The 22370-nt window shown below is 38.8% G+C and overlaps 1 protein-coding gene across 5 annotated transcripts in view; it reads right to left on the bottom strand.

The window, feature by feature from the left end:
* The window catches only part of FCHSD2 (FCH and double SH3 domains 2), a 276252-nt gene that overhangs the window by 241251 nt on the left and 12631 nt on the right, over positions 1 to 22370 (bottom strand). For 4 of the 5 annotated variants that reach the window (XM_014842037.3, XM_014842036.3, XM_070490775.1 and 1 more), the window contains exon 2: positions 20776 to 20873. In XM_014842037.3, the coding sequence (XP_014697523.2) occupies positions 20776 to 20873 (98 nt within the window). Of the gene's footprint in view, positions 1 to 20775; positions 20874 to 20968; positions 21989 to 22370 lie in introns of those variants that run through there. The other variant, XM_014842038.3, reaches the window with a different exon arrangement.

The following is a 22370-nucleotide window of genomic DNA, read 5'->3' as shown; positions in this document are numbered from 1 at the left end:
AATTATACCTATCTTACTAGGTTGTTTTAAAGACTAGGTGAAAAAAATGGATATAAAAGCATTTTGGGAAATGTAAAGAACTAATAAGTGTTTATTGTTAGGCTACAAATATGTGGTACAAAAATTCACAATAGGTGTCTTACATAATTGTGATAATAAATTGAAATTATTCTAATTATTTGCAATTTTTACACAATCATACATACAATTAGATGAAAAAAATATTTGTTGAATAAAGGGACTATCGAAGAATTATCAATAATTTTTAAATCTATTAAGTCTGAATGAAAGAAAAACACTATTTCTGGATTCTAATAAATCTGACAAGGTATCTGGTAGAGCAGGGACCTGTAAAGTCAGCTCATAGAAGCAGGGACTCAGTCTTCACGGGACTCTGTAAAAGCAAATATTTGCATTCAAGGATTTCGAGACTCACTCAGAATCATAAAATCAGAGAACTGACATGAACTTTACAAATCATGTAGAGAACACCTTTGGTTCACAGAAAACATAACTGAGGCCAGAAAAAAAGAATTTTACACAATTCTGAAATTTCCCTTAGGGACCTAGTAGGAGTGGAGGGGAAGGACATCAAAAACAAAATGAAGCAAGAGTTTCCTCCAGTCAGGCTCTTAGGTCAGTATTCTCCTTACTGAAGAATCCCTTAAAGCACAACAACAGAAACAGCTCTCAGAAGTTACAGAACCTCCACAGCACTATAAAAGGGTGGCCAGGCAACAGGCACGTGAAAAGATGTTCAACATCACTAATCATCAGGGAAATGCAACTCAAAACTACACTAAGATATCACCTTACATCCACTGGAATGGCTATCATCACCAAGACAAAAAAACAACAAATGTTGGAGAGGACGTGGAGAAAAGGGAACCCCCATACACTGCTGGTGGGAATGCAAACTGGCGCAGCCACTGTGGAAAACAAAATGGAGACTTCTCAAAAAATGAAAAATAAAAATACCATACAACCCAGCTATGCCACTACTGCGTATTTATCCAAAGAACTCAAAATCAACAATTCAAAGAGACTTATGCATCCCTATGTTGACTGCAGCATTATTCACAACAGCCAAGAAGTGGAAGCAACCCAAGCGCCCACTGACTGATGAATGGATAAAGAAGATGCAGTATATATATGATGGAATACTACTCGGCCATAAAAAAGACAAAATCGTCCTATTTGCAACAACATGGATGGACCTTGAGGGTATTATGTTAAGCAAAATAAGTCAGACAGAGAAAGACAACCACCACATGATTTCACTCACATGTGGAAGATAAACTAACACACAGACAAATAGAAAAGTTTAATGGTTACCAGAGGGGAAGGGGGTTGGTGGGTGGGCACAAGGGGTGAAGGGGCACATTTATAGGGTGACTGACAAATAATAATGTACAACTGAAATTTCACAATGTTATAAACTATGACAACCTCAATTTAAAAAAAAAGTGGTGGCCAGAATACTACAATTCCAATCATAATACTGCAAAGGAACTTAACATTTTGACAGAAATGGGAGAAGAATCACATCCTGCAGGTTACTAAACATATTTATTTATAAATACATATTGTGGAAAATTCAAAATCTACCCCTGGATATACAGAACTCTGAACTTGTTACAGCCTAGTTCACATCTCTATTACTATTCATTGGAAAATCTGTATTCTTAAAGGTGCTTTGTAATATTTCTCTAAAATTAAAACTCTTTATATTTGAATACACACCTGATTTAAGTCTGAGAAGTTCCCTTTGGTAAATATTTGCTTTACAAATGTTACGTAAAGCTGATAAAGCAAAAATGAAAATGAGAATGAAGCTTACTCATCTGGTATCTCCAGATACTACTTTTAAAAATATAAAAGGAAGCAACATAAACTTAACAGTGACCATCTCTGGATATCAGGATGATAGGGTGATTTTAATTTTCTATAAACAATTTTTCTTTTTGGGGGGGGGGTGAGGTGGATTGGCTCTGAGCCAATATCCGTTGCCAATCTTCCTCTTTCTGCTTGAGGAAGATTGTCACTGAACTAACATCTGTGCCAATCTTCCTCTATTTTGTATGTGGGACACCTCCACAGTGTGGCTTGATTAGTAGTGTGTAGGTCTGTGCCCGGAATCTGAACCCACAAACCCAGGGCTGCCAAAGCAGAGCGCACGAACTTAACCACTATGCCACCAGGCTGGTCCCTCTATGAATATTTTTTTAAACATCAGAGTACAACTGAAAATACAAACAAACATCCATGTAGTTATCACAAATGTTAAACTTGCATCCTTCTTGCTTCACATGTATTTCAGAGAAACATAACTGCACAGACACACAAAGTACCAGCTCTATTATTCTCCCCTCTTCTCTTCTCAGAGGAAATCAGTATCATGTCCTTCCCACTCAAGTGCTTTCACTTTCAGTATACAGGTTATCTATCAATAGTACATAGTATTTTGCCATTAGTCGCAGAGCTCAGCTCTCTCCTCTTTCCCAGCAATTTAGCTCTGGTGCCAAACTTGCATATCCTACTAAGTAAAACTTAGTCCTAGACTTAATTTTACTCAATCTTCTTAAAAGGCAATTATGTATATCCCTTGGGATCGATCAATTGATCTCTCTCTCTCACACATACACAGACATACACATACATACATACACCAAGATCAGTCAATTCTGCTTATTTCTCACATATTTATCCCAGAAAGGAGTTCCAGTAAACGCAATTTTCTCCCCCATTTCATATTTCAAGCACTGTTCTATTACACCCCACTTAGCTAGATAGTCCATTACACAGAGTTTTGGAAAGACATCTAAAAAGCAATAAGAGAAGGGCGGGTACAGAAAAGGCTTTCCAGATGGCAGCATTCTAAACATGTAACTGCAATAAAATATTTAAAAAATTAAAAATTGTGATCTTGGACAAATTAGTGAATCTCTCTGGGCTTAGGTTTCCTCACCTATATGAAGTGAGTAATAGTACCTACCTCTCGAACTGCTGAGATGATTAAGCATTTTATAAACAGAAAAGCAATCTGTAAAGCTTAAAACAATAAAGTCTTAACAAAGTATTAATAATTGTTAAGGGCCAAAAAATATCTATATCCTTAGACACTGTTTGTGTGTGTCTGTGTATGTGTGTGTATGTATAAAAACACTCATTGAACCATATCTAAAATAAAATTTTGGAAGCAAATGTTGAACAATGGATTAGTTAAGTACTGGGTGAGTAAATAATAATATACCACTGTAAACAATAGTTATTGTAATTTCTAACAATGGTCTTCAAAGTTTAACATACATGAGAATCACCTAAAAGGGCTTGTTAAATCACAGATTGCTGGGTCCCACACCCAGAGTTTATGATTCAGTAGGTTTAGGATAAAGCCAGAGAAACTGCACTTCTAACAAGTTCCCAATTGGTACTGAAACTACGGATCCAAGGAACACACTCTGAGAATCGGAGAATTATAATTATAAAACCGCTCATCCTTCCTTGTCCCACCAAAAACAAACAAAATAATTAAATCAATTTATACATTTATATATATAGTTTTTAAAAATTATATACACATAAAAGAAGGGAGAAAAAACTAATAACAAGCCAAACCACCACCATCTTATTCATCCAACAGGGCTATGTTAAAAGCAAAATAGGGGCCGGCCCTGTGGCTTAGTGGTTACGTTCACGTGCTCCGCTGCGGCGGCTCAGGGTTTCGCTGGTTCGGATCCTGGGCGCCGACATGGCGCCGCTCATCAGGCCACGCTGAGGCGGCATCTCACGTGCCACAACTAGAAGGACCCACAACTAAAATGTACAACTATGTACTGGGGGAATTTGGGGAGGAAAAAAAAAAGATTGGCAACAGTTGTTAGCTCAGGTGCCAATCTTTAAAAAAAAGCAAAATAAACTTTAAAAACTACCGATTATTTCACCAACATTTTCAACCAACAAAGAATCCACTCTCAGTTATTCAAGATTGGTTATCCAATTGATAATTTTCTACATCTTGGAAATTCACCTCTCCTGCAGTATCTCTTAACCAAGGCAATATTTCCTGGAATGCCTAAGGTCAGGAAGAGGATCCGAAATGCATATTAAACAACCTTGGTAACTCCTAAACAGCAGTTCTCACCTTTACTTACAAATGAGAATCACCTGCTATGCTTTAAAAAACACATATGCCTAGGCCTCTCCCCGAATCTACCAACTCTGAATCTTAAGAGAAAGGCCCAAGCATCTCCAATGTTGTGACGTGCACAGGCAACTCTCACTTTTACAATGCATTGTTGGGACCTACATTTGAATAAGCTATGTTTAATTCTGGGAATTCAAAGTACTTCAAAGACAATGTCATCACACTGTGATGCAATATTCAGGAACTGGAAAAAGCTCCATGATTTTCCTCATCACATAACCATCTTCCCCTCTCACTCCCACTTTCCAGCATCACAGAGGTTGGGGGGCATCTCCTCTCGGACTGATCAAATGCAGTCTAAATAGAGCTGCTTTTTCTCTAGTTACATGTATTGACCAACTGATTTATTTGAATGGGGTATCTTTAAACATCTTTGCCTTTCAGCTCTGGATGCTCCCTAAATAAAAAGAAATAATGTCGTCAGACTGAGTTACCTGAAAAGAGATAATTTTATCGCAAAGAAACTGAAGTCCAGGTTTGTCGTGAATGGGCCCCAAGATGAAGAGAGTCACAAGAAATCCTCCAATGATTTTTATCATAACATCCTTTAAGTAATATTTAGGTCAATTTAGTAAAAATTCCATGATGATCGAAGATTACTATGTCCTCTCATTTTTCAAAAGTGTTGATATCATGGCACACACACAAAAAGACCTGAGGAAGGGAAGGTTAAAACTCTCCAACTAAAACTGCATTTTCAGGGGGCCGGCCCAGTGTCGCAGTGGTTAAATGCGCACGCTCCGCTTCGGCAGCCCGGGGTTTGCCGGTTCGGATCCCGGGTGCGGACATGGCAACGCTTGGCATGCCATGCTGTGGTAGGTGTCCCACATATAAAGTAGAGGAAGATGTTAGCTCAGAGCCAGTCTTCCTCAGCAAAAAGAGGACGATTGGTGGCAGATGCTAGCTCAGGGCTAATCTTCCTCAAAAACAAAAACAAAAAGAACCCCTGCATTTTCAAGTAAAAAAATTACTTTCCATTAGGACTTATCAATATTAATCAAGTTGGCAAAATCATCTTGTCAGGAGATCCATAATCAAGTTCACCTTTGAACATCAGGACTTTAAATGTTTTCATTTATGATATATCATATTTAAGACCCAATTTACGATGTCAAGTTTTCTTTGCCAAGAAAAGAGTGGGAGACATTCACTAGTCAGATAATCTTTTATTAAAGTGGAACACACATTCCTTTGAGATCATGGCAGAGAACACATATTAAACATTTTAATCAAATGAAAATCTTTGCTATTTCTATAAGATGCAAATAACATAATTTTTTACTACATTATTTGTCTTTAAACGTTGTTAGTGCAGGATATATCTTATTATTTATCCTTGAATTACATTGTACATTTAAAAGATACATCATAAATCTTTCAGAGCCTTCTGCCTGGCAGAGTTGCTCACGTAAAATTAAACACTGAGGTCTTTTTCCTTGCTTTCTCCTTCCTTACAATGATACTGACATATAACACTTAGGAAGTTTGAAGACATAAACATTTGTACTAAAATATCAAGACTAGCCCTAGATCAATGACCAAAGATACCACATTAACAAAATAGACCACTGTCAAAGCCATTTAAAAAACTTTAACAAAGTTTTACAATTTGTTACTATTATTCTTCTATATTTGTTTTTTTTAAAAACTAATGGAATTTTGAAAATCTGGTTATCTTCCTGAAAGTAAATTCAGGATTATTATGTCTCCTCAGAAAAATATGTCTCCTCATGCATACAGCTAAACAAAATGTAAGTAATTAGCTAAGAGCAATTTATTTTCTAGGTAAGAAGCATTTCAATAACTTTTGTAAAGTACTGGTTTCAAACACGTAAAGAAGAATTTTTTTATTAAAGTGAGCTTACTAACAAATATAAAGTATCATAAGATTATACACATTTCTACCACCCAATATAAACTGATTCTAAGCTATTTGTGGAGTATATTTTACTTTAGGTACACTGCCAAAAAGTTAAAAATAAACATAATTAGGTGGCCAGAGAAAACACTGCTGCATAGCAAGACTTTAGCTCTATTCAGAAACTTTGTATCCTTTACTCAGTCACCACAAAACTGCCTGGTCTTAACCTATAACAAAAAAAGACAGACAAGGCATTTTTCAACTATGGAAATATTTCAAAATATAACCTAATTATCAGAAAAGCTAAGAGATCCCTACAAGTCCAGTGTCCCACACAATCCTTCAACAATCCTGGATCCGAAAAAACATGAAACTCCAGACGATGGATCTTCTTCCACTCCTCTACTTATCAGCCAGACTGAAAGGTCTGCAAGGCACTGAATCCTACACCTCTTCTATGGTAACTATTCTAAGTAGCAGTTCTTAAAAGAAGATGCTATACTCCATCCACAACGTCTGGACATGGTGGGTACTGAAAATGCTGTGCCTCCAATTATTTAAAATAATCCTGAGTGAAAGACATCTGTCTTCTACTCTCAAGAAAACTGAGTACAGCTATCAAAACCAGGGAAAAAGTGGTGCTATGTTCAATGGATTCCTGCCAAGATCTAACAAAGGCTGAGAAAATATCTATCTAACATAGGTTCTCTCACTGCTTGGAAATACTATGAAAATTTCACTTGATTTCAAAAGCTATATCATACACCTTTAGAGACAGTTTTCAAGGAGAGAAAGAACTTAAATTTTAAAGTCAGGCATATACACCCAGGTTCAAATCCAGTTCTTCCATTTCTTAGTTCTCTGATCTTGGGCAAGTCACTTAACCACTCTGAGCCTCAGTCTCCTCATCTATAAAATGAAAATAGTAATAATAATAATAATAATAGAATGCATAGTTGCTGGGAGGCTTTGAGATATAATTAATGTTCAACAAGTGTTGACAAGGATGTAGAGAAATCAGAACCCTCACACATTACTGATAGGAAAGTAAAATGGTGCAATCCCTTTGGAAAACAGACTGGTAATTTCTCAAATAGTTAAACACAGAGTTAACATACTACCCAGCAATTCCACTCCTAGGCATATACCCAAGAGAAATTAAAATACATATAAATGAAAAAATTTGTACACAAATGTTCATAGAACTGTTACTCATAATAGCCAAAAGTGAAACAACCCAAATGTCCATCAACTGATGAATGGATTAATAAAATGTGGTATATCCAAATAACAGAATATTTTTTGGCAATAAAAAGGAGTGAAGTGGGGCCAGCCCATGGCCCAGTGGTTAAGTTCACGTGCTCCGTTTTGGCAGCCCAGGGTTTCGCCAGTTCAAATCATGGGCACGGACATGGCACCGCTCATCGGACCTTGCTGAGGCGGCATCCCACATGCCACAACTAGAAGGACCCACAACTGAAAATACACAACTATGCACCAGGGGGCTTTGGGAGAAAAATGAAAAACAAAATCTTTAAAAAAAAAAAAAAAAGGAATGAAGTACTAATAAATGCTACAACATTAGTGAACCGTGAAAACATTATGTCAAGTCAAAGAAGCCAGTCACCACAGACTACATATTGTATAAGTCCATTTATATGAAAGGTCCAGAACAAGTAAATCTATAGAAAGCAGATTAGTGGTTACCTAGGGCCGAGCAAATGGGGCAAAAGGGGAAGAGTGATGGCTAAGAAAGGCAGGGTTTCTTTTTGCGGTAATGAAAATGTTCTACAATCGATTGTGGGGATGGATTCACAACTCTGTGAATACACTAAAAGCCACTGAATTATACAGTTTAAATGAGTGAATTACATGGTATATGAATTATATCTTAACAAAGCTGTTAAAAAATGCCTGTGCTACGGCACACGTACATTTATACATAGAATATCCAAACTCATATACCCAAAAGCAGAGAATTAATTAAGATTAGGTAGATATTAAATACACATAAACACATAATCCTACTTATGTATTTAAAGGCAGTTCCATTTCTAGCCATGATGAAGTAACTGGTACCAGACTAGCCCACCTGGAGTAACATCTATAAAACTGGACAAAATATATGACTCTACTATTTTTAGGTATAAAACAACTGGCAGCACAGGAGGCATGGACCATGTTCGCTCCAGCTTTCCACCTGAAACACTCACTCTCTCAACCGCATCACAAGGAAGTGGAGCCTAAGCCAAGCACGATGGTCTCAGTGAACTGAGATCAGAGTTCTGGACTACTGGGATGGTGAGAATTTACAGGACAAGGGAGTGGAGAGGAGGCAACACTGCAAAGGGGCGGCCCTAGAAAACGCATGGGGATTCCCTGACCATCCTCAGCTGAGTACTGGGCTACACATAAGCCAGGGTGAGATTCCATGCGGCCTAGGAGAGTCAATGCTGCAGGTCTAAAAGCTGGACAGATACCAGAAGCTGCAAACTGCTGGGAGACGTTGGAATTTCAGCTCAGCCAGAGTGAAGACATTGCTGTACACCCTAGGCATGCAGGCTTTCAGTTGAAACCCCAAAATTCAACACTTTTTAAAGAAAGACAACACAATCGAGACTTCCTATAATGTGTCATCCACAATGTCCAAATAATCAAAAATTACTAGATGTGCAAATAAAATGTGACCCATAGTCAGGGGGAAAAAGCAGTAAATCAAAACAGACCATGAGATGACTCTAATGTTGGAAACATCAGGCAAGAGCTTTAAAATAGCTATTATAAATATGTTCAAGCACTTAAAGGTACAATATCAGAAATGAAAACTTCACTAGATGGGCTTAAAAGCAGACTGAAAACTATAGAAAGACCAATGAATCAGAAAACAGATTAATAGAAATCATCCAATCTGAAGGACACAGATATCAAACAGTTTAACATATGTATAATTGGAGCCCAAAAAGGAAAGCGAATGGAACAGAAAAAAATATTTGAAGAAATAATGGCCCCAAATTTCTCAGGTTTGTTGAAAAACATCACCTATGGATCCAAAAAGCTCAGTGAACCTCAAGCAAGATAATTACAAATATACCACATTAGTCACATCACATTCACACTGCGGAACACCAAAGATAAAGAGGAAAAAAAGCTATCAGAGAGAGGGGGGAAAAAAGCACATTATATAGAAGAGAACAGTATATAAGAAACAGCTAACTTCTCATCAGATAATAGCCAACTTCTCATCAGAAACAATGAAGGCCAGAACACAATGGAGTGACCAACTGTCAACCTAGAATTCTATATCCAGCAAAAATTGTCTTTCAAAAATGTAGGTGAAATAAAGACATTTTCAGATGAGTAAAAGCTAAGAGAACTGTCACCAGCAGAACTGATATAGTATGCTGAAGGAAGTTCTTCAACCCAAAAGGAAACGATACCAGATGGAAACTCAAACCTGTATGTTGGTTTCAGGAAGAAGAGAGTCAAAATTGGTAAATATAAAAGACTTTTTTCCTTCTCTTAATCTCTTTAAAAGATAACTGTGTTTAAAGCAAAACTAACACTGTATTATGAGGCTTATAAAGTAAGCAGCACAATGCCTGGGATGGAGTAACTAGAATTGGACTATTGTAATAAGTATCTTACATGGAGTGGTATAATATTAACTCTAAGTATACAGTGCTAAATTAAAGATGCATGGTGTAACACCCAGAACAACCACTTGAAAAAGAGAAATAGGTAAATGCAAGAAAAGAAAAATGGAACACTAAAAACATTCAATCAGCTCAATATAGCTCAGACACACCTCTACAGTAAAACAGACAAAACAATTCCCCCATGGAGAAAGTTGGCTAATAATGCAAAATACATTTCACCACAGAAACAATATTTTAAATGATTACTGATGTAAAATCTTTGGATAAAGTTAGCTAAAATAAAATGAGAAGCTGGGCAGAAATCTAACCACCCAATATGTTTCCTCATTTGGAGACAAAACAATTCCACAAGAAAGAACGGAACACGGTAGTGCATAGAGCCTGTTTCCCCAACTCTGAACTACAACCAGCTGGAGACTAGTCATTTATGAAGAGAAGTCTGTAAATCAAGTATTCTTAAAACTCATACATATTAGAAGTAAACTGTAAAGCCTACTAATGATTAAAATCACTTCACTAAAAACTAATTAAAAGCCAAAAATGACATTTTAGCATCAGCTATGTAAACTTTTACAATATCTGTTATGTTTAACAGACATGCAATAAAACGTTTACCAGTACTGTATCATTTAATTTTAGTTTTGAAAGTAGGTAATATTCACATAGTTCAAAATTTAAAACATACAGAAAAAAGTATACAATAAAAAGTCTCTGCCTCTCGTCCCCATTCTCCAGCCGCCAATGGGAGAAAAACAAATACCACTAAAATATAACCAAGGGGTATACGCCCTCAATTGTTTCCTGTGGGACCACAGACATGGTAACACTTTTTATAACACCAGAAATAACATTTTCTTTCTGAATTGAGCTTATTTCAAAGTTCACAAAACAGAAAACATCTGGATGACAAGACACTCATACACGAACGCCAAAAAGGAGATCAAATGAAATGTTAAAATAAAGCATCACCAAGGAATACTGCGAGGACACAATAACAAGAAGCAAAAATATCAGCTAAGGTTCTATTAAGTCAGTCCTGACCAACACATGACAGGAAACTCACAGCAATGGAACAAAGGAGGGGGTTACAAGTTTCTCTGCCTAGTTCCCAAATTAGTCACTGAAGAGCCAAAAGCACAAACCAGACTTACAAACTCCTGCTTATGCATCAGATCATTCCTGAAGACTGACACTGACAAAACAGAACGGCATCTGTGGGATTCAAATGAACATCTGAAGGATTTACGAAGAAAAACATCGATTCACCATCAAAGCCCTCCTCAGGTAAAAGGCTTCATACTTTCAAGACTAAATTGCCAATCCTCAATTATTAAGAGGCAAATTATTCAGCTGGGAGTAATTCTAGCCCTTTTTTGTCCTTCCCTGCTTTCAGTTTAGCCACTTTGCTACTCATTAATGCTTTCACCTGAGAAGTAACAGGAGTTCCGCAAAAATACAGCTGCCTGGAGCGCCCTTAGACCACCAGAATACCAAACGTGACAAGACGTTTAACCACTCCTACATTCCTAGGAGGAGAATCCTTAGAGGCCACTGGCCTATTGGCCCAATACCTATGGCAAATATAAAAACCCACTCCTTACTTAATTCACCGAATTCAAAAGGAGTTGTGAGCAGAGAGACAAATGGTTTCCGAGGAGCCCCTTATTCCCAGTCTGCTTGAGACAACTGGTATTCCAGCCATACCTTTCACAATCTAACTCCAACACATTTTTCACACTTTTATAGGATACAGTAGGAGTAAATTAGAAATGGGTCCCTGTGGCAAGCAAGGCAAAACAATAATGTGGCAAAAGCCATATTACTGCCACCAATACCTTATTTCTTGCTGGGAAAGACCACCTCTCCAAGAAGATAGTCACATTCCAGCCTCCTCTGCAGTTAGGCATGCACGAGCTTACGAAGCAAACTCAGCCAACGAGACACAAGGGAAAGTCTACTGGGATAAGTTCTGGGAGAAACTGTCTTTCCTAGTAGAAGGAAAGGAGGAGGAAAGGAAGGGAGGCAAAATCTGCATAAGGAGAAAATGCCCTTCCCTCCTCTTCTTCCACCTAACGTTGTTGGAGGAGAGTATCATCCTGGAGGTGCAGAAGCCACCCAGCAATCATGAGGAGAATCATTACCAACACACGAGAGATGGACAGTACCCAGGACTGCTGATCCTGGTAAGGAGATCCTTTACTCAAGTATTACCTGAACAGTTTATCTTTGAGGCTCATTACATTTTTTTAATTCACAGGTTACTCTCTAGTGAATGAGTAAGTCACAGACCATAATTTCTGAACTGATGTTCTCACTTACTTAACAAAATTATAGTTCACATGCATTTACTGAGCATCTATTATGCCCCACACACTACACGACAGCTTCCATATGCATTACTTTATTTATCAAAATAATCCCATACAGTATTATAATTATTACCATTTTAGATGAAAAACAAAAAGCTCAGAGAAGTTTAAGTGACTTGTGCCCAAAGTCACACAGTTAATAAGAGATTAAAAACTAGGACTGGTACCCAGGTTGTATGCCTCTAAGCCAGTGTTCATTCCAGTATATCAGTTACCCATCACAGATCACCTTCACCATCTCTCAGACTTACATACCTGGGTGTGGCTAAAAAGACCAAATAAGGGAAAGTGCACACAAAAATTGTTCAACACTTCTATACTTTTTTTTTTTTTTGAGGAAGATTAGCCCTGAGCTAACATCTGTTGCCAATCCTCCTCTTTCTGCTGAGGAAGACTGGCCCTGAGCTAACATCCATGCCCATCTTCCTCTACTTTATAAGTGCAACGCCTGCCACAGCATGGCTTGACAAGCGGTGCCATGTCCGCACCAGGGATCCAAACAGGCAAACCCCAGGCCGCCAAAGCAGAACGTGCAAACTTAACCTCTGCGCCACCAGGCCGGCCCCTTCAACACTTCTATTCTTAAGCTGAGTGGTGGATAAGCTTCATTATTAGTCCGTGGTTCAATCCCATCCGGTTCATGAAAGTATCCTCCGTTCAAGTCTATAAATTGTAAAACTACTTCTGCAGTGGGCTACAACGGCCACCTTGTCCAGAACCAAATCCTCACATTTAAGGAGCAGATAAAGATCTATGAACAAAAGTTTATGAACTCATAAACCATTAATAGCAATAAGAAGGGGTATTATTAAAATCTTGACTCTTCCAATTCAAGTAAGCAGTGGTCTGTGACAAGTTTCATCATCTCGAATTATAATTCCCCATTTCCTCCTCTGCCTAGTTGTATCTCCTATTTTTAGTCTCCCCCTCCATAACTGACCATAATGTCGAAGTATATATTTAAAATTTAAATTCATTTAGTCAGTTAAGTGGCACATTATCTTTTAATTTTAAAATCAAGTCATCTTTTTTTGCCTTTCTATCAACAAAACGTTAAGTATGGTCCTACCTAATCTTTTCCTTGCAGCCCTGTTTTAAAAAATTCTCCCTCTCAATATTTACATCATTTTTAAGTTTTCATTTGAAACAACACTGGATTGAGAAGCAATAATGATTGCTGAATGAATGAAAAAAGACCTGGGTCCAGTATCTGATCTGCTACTTCCAGTTTTCATCGTATCCAAAACACCACTGATGGCAAGATACATTACTATTTTTTGAAGAAGATGATTAGCCCTGAGCTAACATCTGGGGCCAATCCTCCTCTTTTTGCTGAGGAAGACTGGGCCTGAGCTAACATCCGTGCCCATCTTCCTCCACTTTATATGTAGGACACCTACCATAGCATGGCTTGCCAAGCGGTGCCATGTGCACGCCCAGGATTCTAATCCTGGTGGCGAAACCCTGGGCTGCCCAAGCGGAACGTGCATACTTAACCACTGTGCCACCGGGCCAGCCCCAAGATACATTATTTTATGTTCTACTAAGAAAAAAATGCTTCCAACTAAATTGATACAATACCCTGTCACAATTTAAAAAAATTTTTTTTATTACATAGGAGAGATTCCTTTTGGTGAGGAAGATTGGCCCTGGGTTAACATCTGTTGCCAATCTTCCTCGTTTTTTTTTTCTCCCTAAAGCTCCAGTACATAGTTGTATATCCCACTTGTAGGTCATTCTAGTTCTTCTATGTGGGATGCTGCCACAGCATGGCTTGATGAGTGGTGTGTAGGTTCATGCTGAGGATCCAAACCTGTGAACCCTGGGCCGTGAAAGCAGAGCATGCAAACTTTACCACTCAGCCACGGGGCCAGCCTCCCATCACAATTTTTATTTGCACTTATTAAAAGAGTTCTCTTAAACTTAGTCAGATTTTTAGCATATATTTCTCTTATGTATAAATTTTACAAGATAGGGGCCGGCCCCATGGCTGAGTGGTTAAGTTCGCATGCTCCGCTTCAGCAGCCCAGGGTTTTGCCAGTTCAAATCCTGGGCGCGGACATGGCACCGCTCATCAAGCCATGCTGAGGCGGTGTCCCACATGCCACAACTAGAAGGACCCACAACTAAAAGTACATAACTATGTACCGGGGGGCTTTGGGGAGAGAAAAAGGAAAAATAAAATCTTTTTTAAAAAAAAACAGTTTTAACTTTTACAAGATAAATGAAATAAACTGGTGCATAAACTGGCCACATTCAGAGTCAAACTGTTCTGAATCACTTTTTTAAATCAGTCATTGACACCCATGTTTCTCCACACAATATTCTCTGTGCCATCAAAAGCCCGGGTGATCCAACAACTTTGTTCCAACCATTATCTCTGGGATTTTCTTCCGAGCCTGCTGACACCTATTCGGCAAGTTCTATACAGAAAGAGACAATGACAACTGCATCACAGCCAAAAGCAATGCTAAGATGTATCTGGATTTCAGAAATGTAAGAATCTAAAAAAATGTGCTTCTTAGAATTAATGAAACACAGTAACTTCCTTTGTTACCTTGAATAAGACAAAAGTCTTCCCAGGCTGTAGCCAAAATTTCCACTAATAATAGTAGCTGCCTATACCGAATACCCCCCATGCTCAGTACTTCACATATGTCATTTAACTTTCACAGAAAATCAAAAGGTAAGCATTAACCTTGTTTTACATGCATGAAATATGAGGTTCAGAGAACCTTAGTAATTTATCCAAGATCACTCAGCTAATAAGTGGCAGAGCTGGGTTTCAATCTCTGTTCTACCTTCAAAGTCTTTATTCTTTCCACCACTTCAGTGGTTCTCAAAATTTAGTGCACATAAAAATCACCTCAGGTGATTCTTCCACAGAGTGGGAAAAATATTGCAAATACTGCATATACCTGCAAATCACATAGCTGATAAGGTATATGTATAAAGAGCTCTTACAATTCAATAAGAAAGTCAAATAACCCAATTAAAAAATAGGCAAAAGATCTGAATAGACATTTCTCCAAAAAAGATATATAAATGGCCAATAAGCACATGAAAAAATGCTCAACATCATAAGCTATTAGAGAAATGCAAATCAAAGCCACAATATGCTACCACTTCACACCTAGAATGGCTATAATGAAGGAGACAGAAATAACAAGCGTTGGCAAGGACATGGAGAAACCAGAACCTTCATACATTATTGCTAGTGGGAATATAAAATGGCGTGGCCACTTTGGAAAAAAGTTCCTCAAAAAGTTAAACACAGAGTTACCAATGACCCAGCAATTCCATTACTAAATATATACCCAAGATAAATGAAAATATATGTCCACACAAAAATTTGTACACGAATGTTCAAAGGAGCATTATTCACAATAGCCAAAACGTCCATCAACTGATGAATGGATTAATAAAATGGGGTATACCCATACAATGGAATATTATTCGGCAATAAAAAGGAATGAAGTATTGATGCTATAACATGGATGAAACCTGCAAACATTCTGCTAAGTAAAAGTCAGTCACAAAAGACCACATATTGTATGATTCTATTTACATAGATTCCATTTCTGTAGAGAGAGAAAGTAATTGCTTCAGGCTGGAGAAGGTGATGGGAAGTGACTACTAATAGAGTTTCTTTCGGGGAGACAAAAATGTTCTAAAGTTGAACTGTGGTGATGGTTGTACAACCCTATGAATATACTAAAAACTTTAAATGGGTTAATTGTGTGGTACGTGAATTACATCTCAATAAATCTGTTTTTAAAAAACCCTCTGGACCAAACTACCTCTAAGGTTCCTTTCTAGACATAACAGTCTCTGAGACAATGAAAAAAGTCTCAGAGCACCCATAAACAGACTTCAGAACCCAATCCGCAGTGACTCCCACGAACCTACAGTTTGTGTAGGTTTACACAGTACAGCAATTCCTCACTTGAGGTCGCCAGACCTCCAGGTGTCTACAAAGGAAGGACAGGTGCTTCTTGAGCCAGTTTCAATTTTTCAGAACATCTGTAAGAAACCACACACTCAGCCTTCTCAGAGGGCAAGTTTTAGGTACCTGTGCCTTTGGCTGGACTCACATTAGTAGTTTTAAACTACTTATTCAAAGCGGACTGACAGCTCGATGTACAAAAAGTAAAAAATAAGAAAACAAATTACCAGTTAGAATGTACTTTTTGAGAGGCAAAATGTTTCCAAAAAATGAGACCCATGATGAGTTCCTTGATTAAAAGCTTAGGAAATACAGATACAAGGGAAAGTAGACTAGTCTAGAAATTAGGAGAAACAGCTTAGAGTTCTCCCCAGTATAATTCGCTTCATCTCATTGTGCCTCAGTTTCCAATCTTCATCTACAATATCAACAAATGTGGGACCACCAGGTGGTGTAGAGGTTAAGTTTGTGGGCTCCACTTCAGCACCCTGGGGTTCACAAGTTCGTCTCCCGGGTGCAGACATACACACTGCTCATCAAGCCATCATGTGGCACCATCCATATACAAAATAGAGGAAGAGGGGGCAGGCCCTATGGCCAAGTGGTTAAAATTCCATGCGCTCTGCTTCCACAGCCCAGGTCCACAGGTTCAGATCCCGGGCGCAGACCTACTCCACTCATCAGCCATCTGTGAAGGCATCCCACATACGAAATAGAGGAAGATTGGCACAGATGTTAGCTCAGGGCTGATCTTCCTGAAGCAAAAAAAAAAAGAGGAGGATTGGCAACGGATGTTAGGTCAGGGCAAATCTTCCTCACAAAAAAAAAAAATAGAGGAAGACTGGCACAGATGTTAGTGAGGGCCAATCTTCCTCAGCCCCAAAAAAGAGACATGAACAGCAATCCACAGAAAAGAAAATGTTAAAAATCCACAAATGTGATAGTATCGATCTGACTCTAAAATTCTATGATTTTTTCCATATTATATAATGACCTCCTAAAAATGTCTGCTAAGAAGGTAGTTCTTTATATTCTGGGTCCCTGCAAAGAACTTTCTTTACTGACTCTACTTCGCACATCATTAGAATAAACAATACTAAATATACAACACTAATAAACGATACATAGGATGTTGTATAGAAACCTACTTATAAGTGGTCTTAGAAAGCAAAGAGAGGGATTGGCCCCATGGCCTAGGGCTTAAGTTCAGCACACTCTGCTTCAGCGGCCCTGGTTCGCAGGTTCGAATCCCAGGCACAGACCTACACCACTTATGAGCCCTGCTGTGACGGCAACCCATGTATAAAGTGGAGGGAGGAAGACTGGCATAGATGTTAGCCAAGGGCTAACCTTCCTCAGAAGAAAAAAAAAAAAGGGAGGAAAAAAATAATAATAATAAACTAAAAAGAAAGTATGCTTGTCTACTGCTGACAGCAAAAGTCAACAGGAAATGCTTAAGTAGAAAATCTCCCCAAGGCATGGAGTGTCCTTGATTAAGAACAAATGAGTTATCTTTCCTTCTCATACTTTATTTCCAACACACCAGCTTCCAAATGCATCCCTGGAACAAATGAACTGAAGAAGGGGAGGAGAGCAAAGGAAAAAAGCTGCATCATAATTGGTCTCCTCCCTTCAAAATTCCAGAAGATGAGAAGGGGGGAGGGGAACTAGCTATGACCCAGCATAAAATTCTCCTATTTACAGCTTACTGCATCGTGGTGTTTTGTTTTGTTTTGGTTTTACTTTTTTTAAAGTCACAAAAACTTTCCTCCATCTACTAGTAATTTCTTTCTATTAAAAATAAAAAGCTATTTGCACTTTTTTGAGTGAATTCATACTAACTTAAACTGAGCGTAACACTGGTTGGGGGGGGCCATTGGTGAGAAAGAGTGATGTTTGTGGGGTTTTGGAGAAGAGAATGGTGGGAGCCTCAAAAAGGGAAAAGCAGGCAAGATCCTTTGCAACACAGTATCTATGAAAAGCCAAGTTCAGAGATTTCTAATGAATTTTCAAAAGGTCATTCCACTGCTAGGACAGACCAGAGAAGCCAAACCACCTCCCTCCTCAAGGAACTAAAGTTATCATGAATACCAAGAGTAGGCAATTTTCAACTTCCAATTCAATATTATCATTTAAAAAAAAAAAGCAAATCAGAAACCTATAAACTCAGGTTTTAGGAGGTAATATAACACTCTGTTCACACCTATATAGAAGGGATTCATTACATTAATTTAATATAAAAGAAGAACCCATTGACTCCTTTAACAGTAAAAAACCCATTAATCCTTGGAGCCCCAACAATCTCTGCATTTATGTATAACGTATAAATAAAGACATACTCTACATCAAATGGCACAGTACATTTTAAAATGAGCCTATGAATCAAAGTACGTAACACAAGCTCAACACACCCCTGATCTAAAGACACACTACAGCCCCCTCCAAACAGAGCTTATAAAATATGTCAGCTAAAAACAAATAAGGTGCATGGAAATATAACCAATCACATTAATTTAACAATTCTGCTAGCCTAAACAAAGGGTACAAAGACACAAAAATGAATAAGACTTAGCCACTGATTTCAGTGAATTCACATGAGGGGGGAAGCCAGAAGCATGTGCAAATTCAAAATTCTCTGAGATCACAGAGAACAACAAACTCGCCAACTTAGTGGTAACCAGAATTTGTCAGGTGAAAAGGTAAGAGGAAGGGTATCAAGAGGTAGAGAAGAGCACAAACAAAGGCAAGATGTAGAGAGCACGATTAGCTAACCAGAAGTCCTGAGTGGCCAGGGCAGGGGGAAGAAAGAGGAAGGATGCATGGGCATGAAATGGTAGTAATTAAGCCAGCAAAGGAAGCTTGCAGCTAGGTTGCAGAAGGCTGTATATGCTATGACAAGGTGTTTGGTCTTTACCCAGAAGGCCACAGAGAATCTGATATACAATAATGTTTTTAGAAAGCTAACTGGTGACAACGTAGAAGACAGAGTTAAAAGGAGAGACTGGGAGGTGGAATACTGCAATAATTATGATATCACTGCAATACTGCAAGTGAAATGCGATGGTGTCAGCAATAATACAAACAACTAAACAACAGTAGCAGGAGCAACAACCTATATCAACCTAGCAGTGATTGTGCGCCACATCTTGCATGCACTGTCATTTGATCCACACAACCTTTATGAACAAAAGCCACGACTGCCTCATTTTACAAAAGAGAAAACTTAAGTTTAGAAAGGTTAAGTCATTTTCCAGAAGTCAGCACAGCTAGGAGGTGACAGAGCCTGGACACAAACTCATGATTATTTGCCTTGAATGTCCATATACTTGACCATAAGCCCTTGCACCAAGGTACAGGCAATAGGGGAAAAAGAGAAAAGAAAGCAAACAAGAAGTTTTTAGAAGATATAATCAACAGGACTTAATGACCACTGATCACCCATTCCCCACAGAGGGTCTTCGCTTACACACTAATTTTGGCTTCTTAAACTGCTTCTGAAAATTTATTATACTTTCTTCAGCTAGAGATTTCTACTAAAACACCTTAATTCACTTAATAAACATTTAAAACTAAATTTTTAACCATACGAAGAGTTTTGGGTATCTTGCACAGGAATTAAGACTAAAAATTTCCCTGTGGCCACAAGAAAAACAAAAAGAAACAAATACAGAATTAGAGTACTTTTCAGTAAGAAAACAATGATCTTGGTATATCCAAGTTTGGGTGAGACTAGATTTATATGCCTGGTTAGAAACCCTAAAAAGATAGGTATACGGTAGAAATAGTCATAAGTAGCACCTAAATTAAATGGGGGGGGGAAGGAACTCTTTAAATTAAAATCTTTGGGCTACAAACAATGCAGCTATCCAAACACATATAATTTTATTATAATAACATATAGTTAATATTTTTCATAAAACCAACATGAGGTTGTACACCACAGGAAAAAAGAGGCAACTGATGAGGCTCACAGACCTAATTCCAATTTGAAAAATGTATTACTAAAGGGAGATAAGTAAGACTTGCAGCCACTCTGTTTCAACATGCAAATCATCTTCTATTCTTTACAAAAACATGTTTGTTGAACTGTCAGTTTGTTACAGGACTGTTCAATAAAATAAGTGGTGTTTCTTTCAATAAAATGAGTCATGCTTCCCTCTATAAAGATAGTGATTTTCACAATGCAAGCAAAATATTTTACCTATTAAATTCAAAGTTATCTTGATTATGAATACAGGTAACTTTAATGCTAAAGATAAAATATGATAAACACTTTTCACACTAAACGTAACGTTTAAAGACAAAGTTATATTTGTCACATTCAAAAAAACAGTGCTAGTATATAATCATCTAAGGTTGACTGGCTCACCACCAGATATTAACCATTAACCACAGGCGTCAGTTTAGAAATCTGTGTGAAATCCTTAAGGTCATTTACTGTTACGATTCAGTGGAAAGATTATTTAAATAAGAATTTCTACTTCAAGGATTATAGTTTGATAAAGGCCCTTGTCTTTTCATAATAGTATATGTACATTATAGGTTCCGCCACTAAAGGGAAAAAAGTTTGTACTGTGTTAGTTCCAGTTATAATTTCTAGCTGAGTCAAAGCTCTGAACTGCCTTAAAGCAGGAAATCAAAAAGGAAATTCCATCACCAGTTCCCGGAGCTTGTTAACTCAAGGGTTCTTCGAAACAGACATACAGAAGTTCCCAAACTACTTACTATAGCCTTACCTCATATCTTCAAGCAAATCACATTCTGCCTGATGTTTGGCTTGAAGTTTTGTCATCTGCTCAACTTGAATGTTTTTCAGTTCTTGTGTAACTTTCACCTAAAATACACCATATATTTATGAAGGCCTTACTGCAACTCTAACAACAAAAAATTTTACTTAAGGAAAATACTTAAACTTATCAGAATGTATACCTCTTGCTCCCCTCTCCCCTGAAGACCACGACTTCATTATTAGCCACCGAGTTTTGTTTACCGAAGATACTTAATGAAACATCTAGCCAAATAATCTGAAACAGAGGCTAAATGAAAGCACAGGAGTATAAAAATTACAGATTAAAGAGGTGCAAAATAAACTGCTAGTCATTCCATTTTACGCACAAGCTCAATACACATCTAGGTGTTCTTAGTTTTAAAAGTCTGTCTTCTATCTCTTCCCCAAAAAAGACTCAAAGACATTAACACCAGGAGAGGTGAGCAGCGTGTAGATGGCAGAAGGGAGCATAAGAATGCCTAATATCTAATGACCGAAATTTACACAATCACGAAATTATATGCATGAATCGACTACATAAATTATTCCATAACGGCTGCGAGAAAGCACACTGTCTCAGGATGATGCCCTCGACTCGCTGACAGCGCATCAAATCACAATCTCTTTCTCACAAAGGAGAAAGCAAAAGTGACCTTCCAGCATATGCGGTGTCTTTAAGCCACCCCAGCGAGCCGGTCCCCGTGGCGGCTCCGCTTCAAACAGCTAGAACAGCAAATGCAAGCTGGCCAGTGCCTCGCCCGCCAGGCCCGGACCCCAAGGTTCCAGGTTCCAGAGGGGCCTGGAATCCCCGCCGCCGGAGCCGGGCTTCCCAGACGGGTGGGAGGTACTTGGGCGAAAGAAAAAAGACACACTTAGCTGGAGAACCGGATTAAGAAAGAAAAGAGAGAAAACAGGAGTGACTTAGGCATTCAGTAAATGCCTGCCCACGAGGGGAGGACAGAACAGCGTCCTGCACCCAGCGCCCGGAGTAGACACTCAGTCACCATCTGCAGGATTAAAAAGACAAGGACGAAGCCTCAGCCCCTGGGAAAGCTGGGGAAGCGGGCAGTGAAACAGTTCTCGAAGGGCGCAGCAGGGCAGCTGCTGACAAGGCCAGAGCACCCGTCACTCCCACCGCAAGCCCAGATCGCGGTGCACACGCCACGCACTGCCGGGTTCTCGCTCTCCTGGGGCGGCAGTACCACCGCTCCCTAGCCCCCAAGCCGGAGGGGCGGGGCAGGAGTGGAGGGAGAAAGGCAGGTCCGGTCAATGCTTAATTTCTTGTTTTCCCCTGGGGTGAAGGGCGGTGACTATCCCAACTTCTTTTCGGCCGCCCCGTGGGAAAAGCAGGCCAAACCATACGGTTAGGCTTGAAACAAATTCCCGACAAATTTGCAAATGGGTGAGGGTGAACAAGTAGCTGGAGGGCTCAAATCTGGAGCAGACTAAACAATCACACGAGCACAAGGCTCTGCAAAGCTGCAGGGGCTCCCCCGCCTCCCCTCGGTGCAGCCCCGAGAATGCACTTTGCAGCGAGCAGCACTGCCATGCGCGCGCGCACAC

This window comes from Equus asinus, chromosome 20 (assembly GCF_041296235.1).
Source record: "Equus asinus isolate D_3611 breed Donkey chromosome 20, EquAss-T2T_v2, whole genome shotgun sequence".
Classification (NCBI taxonomy): Eukaryota; Metazoa; Chordata; class Mammalia; order Perissodactyla; family Equidae; genus Equus; species Equus asinus.
This window is presented reverse-complemented; position numbering and strand designations above follow the sequence as displayed.